The following is a 6,000-nucleotide window of genomic DNA, read 5'->3' as shown; positions in this document are numbered from 1 at the left end:
CATCACAGCTCACAGCAACCTCCAACTCCTGGGCTCAAGCGAGTCTCCTGCCTCAGCCTCCCAAGTAGCAGGGACTACAGGTGTCCGCCACAATGCCAGGCCATTTTTTGGTTGCAGCCATCATTGTTGTTTGGCGGGCCTGGGCTGGGGATTCTAACCCGCCACCTTAGGTGTATGTGGCTGGCGCCTTAGCTGCTTGAGCCACAGGCACCGAGCCAGACCAAATTTTTAATTAAGAACCTCCCCTCCCCGGTCAATGGTGTCCCGCTTTACCAATGTTAAAATCTGGTCACCTTACTCTACCCTTTAGTTTAAGCTGTCCCCTCTGGAAACTCTGCCTTGTCTTCATCTAACGCTATTCTTCAAAAACTTGTCTTAGGTTTCATCTCTTCGAAGAAGTCTTTTTAAAAATTTTTATGTTAGGCTAAATGTTCCTTCTCTGAACTACTAATGCAGCTTGTGGGTATATTCTTCTATAGTTTTCTGCACTAGCTAAAATGATTATTTATGTATCTGTCACTTTCATCAGAGAGTAGCTTCCTTGAAGACAATGCCTGTTTCTTAATCTTTCTTGACAAATAATAAATATTTGCCAACAGAACTGTGTTGGATTAAACATGACTCCTATAGATGCTAATCAAAAATATTCAAACTTTATGTCTGATCCAGATTATTTGCATTGACATTGCTTCATCCTCAACCCTGGAATTTGCTATTTACTCATTTCAAGGGGGCATCAGGTTAAAACGGGAAGCTGTATTAGATTTAGTTCCTCTACTCTTAGACGATGGCACTCTTCCTCTGAGTCTGATATCATAATGCACTGATCATATAAATTAATCTTTTCAAATTTAACCTAGGTCGAGCTTCTCAGACTCCTCTCATAACATCTGGTTCATTTTTCTTTAACATACATAGAGTGTCTGGCTCATAAGCAGTATCAATTACTAAGTTTATTTTTTATCCCTGCATGAAGCTCCTTCATCATTGAAGAGTAAGTCAGCATATTATTTTGGTCTCAGACTGAATGGGTATTCATCTGTACTTTGAACTCTTCAGTGGATTTCTCCTTTCTTGTTTTAAAATTGATGTTTTTTCTTCTGCTACACCAAAATTGTTTCCTGAGTAATGCCTCTAGATTCTGGTCTCTTTACAAGCTTAAATGGTTGAACTTTTAGGGCTAACGGTCAATTTTTCAGTAGGCCTGCTTGGTAACTAATTTACTCAACTGCCCAGAGCTATGCGATGGTTTTAAAATATTAACTTCCCCTTCTCCCCAACCAAACAAAAACAAAAACTTTCAAATGTGAAATTACAGTTGCTAAACCTGGACTGAGAGAGGTATTTTAGTTAATGAATAATTTTAAACTATAAAAAGAAAACTTAAATTAGTTTAACAAGTGCTTTGTATCAAACAGAAAAAATATCAGTATCACATACTTTTATAGTCAGGTGGTGGGAGTGGGGGGAATGACATCTTACTCAAGTTAAGGAACTTGACTAGGACACACATTTGGCTAGAACAACTCTATTTTTTCCTCTACAGAGGCAGATTATAATGTGCCAGGAACAGCACACAGGCAAATGGATGAGGAAAGCCTCAAAATTCTGGGCTCCAGGTCAGAGAGACAATGCTCTAACTATAATAATATGCCTATATAAAAACATATTCTTGTTACCGTTTCAGACATATCTGTCAGTGATAAAATTAAATCTCAAAAATTTAGAATCAGCAATGTATGGTTTCCAACTCTTAATATTGTCTTGTGTATCATTTAAAAAAATCCCTTGTATGTTAACGTAGACTAGTGTCGAAAGAATAATTCAATAACAAATACTATGATGCAAAATAGTATGCAAAACCATTGAATATTAATCTTTCCCACAAAATACAACACAATTCCAAAAAACTAAATGCCAAATAACCTAAAACTCCTTTACCAATAACAACCTCTCCTTAAAGATCAGTTTTCTGAGTTCAAGACTGTAGTGAAGTATATTAAGCAGAGTGAGCTTCAAAGTCAGATAATGGGAGGGCATGTGGGAACTAGACAACCTTCCTAAGGATACTAGCTGCAGAATACAGATTCAACTATGTAGGGGGAAAAGGGCACTTTTGGGGCAGGACTTCAATCTTATAATTTATAATAGATTTTCTCATTTGTTAAGTCTTATGCTTGAAGGAGACCTCAGAATACATCTGATTTTAGTCTCTAGTTAAGTAATTATTACTTCCTGGGAATCTTCCAGTTTCTTACAGAATTATTTTTTTCAACCACAAGAACACTGTTTTTCCAGAAGGACCAGAAAGCTAACATTTACTGAGCATTTATGAAGAATCAAGCGTATGTTATCTTTAGTTCTCATGCAGACCACATTTTACAGAAACTAACTCGGAGATATGGAATTTTGCTCAAGGTCACAACTATATGTAAGTGGTAGAAAGAATTATATCCAGTTCTGTCCACACAGAAAGATTCGGATAGAGCTTGTTCAATAATTCTATAAATAAGCATAGATTTTAAAAAACAAACTGGACCTATGGGATGAGGAATAATACTGAGACTGAAATCTGGGTAAAGCATCCGGTTTGAAGGAGGGCTTAATCTGCAGACCTCTGCCAGCAGGAGCTAAATAAGTATGACCTTTACTTCAAACTCTCCAGTGCGACAAGCCACCTATCCAGCTTCATCCAGCGTGGGTTAATACACCACAATTCGTGGGGGAGGAAAGAGGAGAATGAACGTTTCATGGTGGCCTCAGTCCCTTTCGTGGGCGAAGAAGTTGAGAAGGTTCAAATCTGGAGGCCAGGTCTGGGTTTGAGTCGAGCATTAAGGGGACCAATTCAACAAAGGTCAGGAAACGCGGTGACTTGAGATTCAGAGGTTTATGAGAGACGTTGACCAGAGAAGGTAAAATGCAGAGAGGTGAGGAGCGGAGACCGATTCACTTGAGCGTTAGGGGTTGGGGCTGTGGGACGCCTACAGTCTCAGAGTTGTCAGTGGGCCGCTAAAAGGTCCATTTTAGAGGGAGAGGGAGAGATGGTCTCGGTGGGAGCCATTCTAGGTACATTACCTGCTGGGTGGTTGTACAACGGCCTCAATTTCTCCGGCAGTATCAGCTCCACTTTGTCGAGGAGCCGGTGGTAGGTGGCCCGCAGGCCTCGGCCGCTGGCAGCAGACATCTCCGCCGCCAAGTGATCGTGGGCAGCCGGGTAGAAGGGTGGCTGTGTCTTCGTCCCTGGGTGACAACGAAGGGCAGCCAGTCACTTTCCTCTGCCGCAGAGCCTGGCGCCCGCCTCTCCCTTCGAGTACCCTTCCCGAAGCTACGACTGCCCCGCTGTGAACTACCAGGCAGCTCGCGCCCAGCAAAGGCTGAGGGGGCGGAGGCTCCCGGACGACCCGCCCCAGGCCAGCCTCCTTCCCTCTGGCAAGGGAGACTGAGGAGGAGTCATGGCAACAGGTGCCAAAGACATTGCCTCACCCAGTCCACCCAGAACCCTGCTGGTAGCGCGCTTGCGCACCCGGAATTGCCCTCCTTGATTGGCTTGCCCCGAGGCGCGGACGAGGTCGAGCCGGAACCTCCTACTTCTCCTTCCTGTCCTAAAGGCCATGTTGGAGAAGGGCAAGTGAAGCCATACCTAATCTAGTGCCCGTCATTTTGACTAAGGAGGCCCGTGGTTAAAATGGGCTTTTCAGGTCTTCCGTGCCCCCACTAAAGATGACGCCGCACAACTCTCTTTCTCCCTTTCAACTAATACTCGTGAACGAGAGACTACAGACATCAGCATCTTGTCTTTCTACTCGCCTTTTACCCACAGAGATTAAGAATTAGGCTGCAGAAGCCTGACACCACTTTTCCAGGGTGAGGGCAGTCGTAGCGCACACTGGCTTCATTTCTAGGGTGGTCATTATCTCGCGAGAAAAGCTTGGCAGGGAGGGTGCCCAGGACGGGGAGAGGGAGGAGTTGCGACCGCCTCCGCCTCCGCCTCCTCCCGTAGGAGGGGGTGCCGAGGGAGGAGACTGTTGCTGATCTCTGGATGTTCTGGGTAGTCTGAGGAGAGTATGAGGCGAGCTCCGGCCCGGGTGCGGCCGGGCTTCAGGGGCGAAGGCGGCGCCGCCGCTACCGCCACCGCCATCTAACGCTGCGACCGCGAGTCCCGGCGCGCGGATGGTGCCGGTGCGGCTCGGGTGTTGATCCGCGTGTCCCCTCCCCCTCCTCCCCTCCCCCACCGGTGGTCTCCCCTCCTACCCCGGCTCTGGCAGAGCCATGTCTCGGGGTGGCTCCTTCCCACACCTGTTGTGGGACGTGAGGAAAAGGTCCCTCGGGCTGGAGGACCCGTCCCGGCTGCGGAGCCGCTACCTGGGTGAGCGAGGGCCCCGGGGCGGGGGCGCTGAGGTCCCCGCCCAGAGGTTGGGGGAGGGGGGGCGCGACGCCCGGGCTGTTGGAGGTGGGACAGCACCTCGGTAGGGGCGCCCCAGTCTCTGGGGTGCTGTGTGGGGCTTCGGCCTCCGAACCCTGCGCCTGGTACCTGCCACTGCTAAGCCCCCGGTGCACGCTGTGAGCCGCCGCCCTTGCTAGGTTTTCCGCGAAGAGCCGGGCCACGGCAGAACGTACTGGCCTGAGAAGGTGTTGGGGTCGCTTCTGGGTTGGGGACTCGGGAGAAGACTCGCGGAGCCGCCGCGTTTAGAGCAAAAGTTAGCGCTTTCGCTCTTCTCCGGCGCTCTCTCCTCCGTTCAACCCGAGAACCTAAGTTTTTGTTGACCACCGACCACTTCAGTCTCCGGAGGGTTTAGGCGTGGGCTGCGACACGGTGATCACCCTCAGGGACTTCATGCTCGGAACAGACTCGGCGTAAACTGTTGTGCGGCGCTGAGCCAACACCTAAAAGTGGTAGCAGAGCTCTCCCCACCCCCGCGCGCTCCGGGTTCGCTGTGTTGTGCAGTTCGTTTTGACCGCTTCAAGGTGGTGTAGGGTTTCACGTTCCTATTCCCACCCCCTGAAAACACACTTGGCATTTACTGTTTCTTAGTTAAGCTTTCTAAAAACAACCTTCAATACTTGAGGGAACAGTATTCCACTTTTTTTTTTTTTTATTTTTGGTTTGGTTTTGGGTAACATTGTTTTGTGAGGCTTCTGGGTCATGCCTGCGTCCACTAAAAAGTTGTTTCTTAGAAGTGCACTCTTCATTACTTTTTCTTTCTATTCGGAGGTAAGGCAGACAGCATCGAATTAAAATTTTCTTCTTTCCAATTTGTCACTTCGTGTTGGAAGAAATTATTTGTGGCTGTTATTTTCGATATCAAGTAAATCGAAGAAAATGAAATCTCGTTACAGCCAACAGTTCTGGTTTGTAAATTATTCAAGAGAGGTTAGCCTGCAATTTCTAAATTCTTGCTTTTTAGTATTTCAAATAACATGAATACATTCTCCTTGTAAAAACTCAATAAAAAGGAAAAAATCCCTGTGATCCCTCCCTTTCCAATTCCAGACCCCTTCTTCTAGAGGTAATAATGTTTTCTGTTTTCTAATTGCTCTTCCAGACCTTTTTCTCATAAGCTCATATGTACATATGAAAATGCTGTAGGGGTGTGTGTGTGTGTGAGAGAGAGAATATGAGAGACTATGAATGAGCAACTTGGTGTCATTTTTGGAAGCACTGCTTACAGCTTGCTTTTTCTACACTACATTTTGGAGATCTTTCCATGGCAGTAAAACGGATCCTTTCTGTCTTTTAAAGTATTAGGTAGTAAAAATTCATATTTGACATGATGGCGTACCGTAGTCGACTCAACTTTTCTTTAAATGGACAGTAACCATTCTTAACAGCACTGTCAGAGAACATCCTTGTACGTAACTTTGTGCATTTGTTGTAGGATAAGTACCTAGAGTGGTGATAAATCATTTTAAAATTAAACATCTGTAGAGAGTGCTTTTTAAAGCCATAAACCTAAAAAGGTGTGTAGTATTTGTTTTAGAATTCTTTTTTGCTGGGAAAGA

General features: G+C 46.1%; 2 protein-coding genes across 6 annotated transcripts in view; one reads left to right on the top strand and one right to left on the bottom strand.

The window, feature by feature from the left end:
• Window positions 1–3,489, bottom strand: part of MPC2 (mitochondrial pyruvate carrier 2) — a 20,408-nt gene extending 16,919 nt beyond the window's left edge. The window contains exon 1 of the mRNA XM_012802671.2: window positions 3,076–3,489. Within this exon, the coding sequence (XP_012658125.1) occupies window positions 3,076–3,184 (109 nt within the window). The 5' untranslated portion in view covers window positions 3,185–3,489. The remainder of the gene's footprint in view (window positions 1–3,075) is intronic.
• A 423-nt stretch (window positions 3,490–3,912) lies between these two features.
• The window catches only part of DCAF6 (DDB1 and CUL4 associated factor 6), a 136,554-nt gene continuing 134,466 nt past the window's right edge, over window positions 3,913–6,000 (top strand). For all 5 annotated transcript variants that reach the window (XM_023510781.1, XM_023510780.1, XM_023510779.1 and 2 more), the window contains exon 1: window positions 3,913–4,366. Coding sequence is in view for 3 of the 5 variants with exons in the window: in XM_023510779.1 (XP_023366547.1) it covers window positions 4,270–4,366 (97 nt within the window). In the remaining 2 variants the exon portion in view is untranslated. The remainder of the gene's footprint in view (window positions 4,367–6,000) is intronic.

This window comes from Otolemur garnettii, unplaced genomic scaffold (assembly GCF_000181295.1).
Source record: "Otolemur garnettii isolate 467f Iridium unplaced genomic scaffold, OtoGar3 scaffold00016, whole genome shotgun sequence".
NCBI classification, from domain to species: Eukaryota; Metazoa; Chordata; class Mammalia; order Primates; family Galagidae; genus Otolemur; species Otolemur garnettii.
This window is presented reverse-complemented; position numbering and strand designations above follow the sequence as displayed.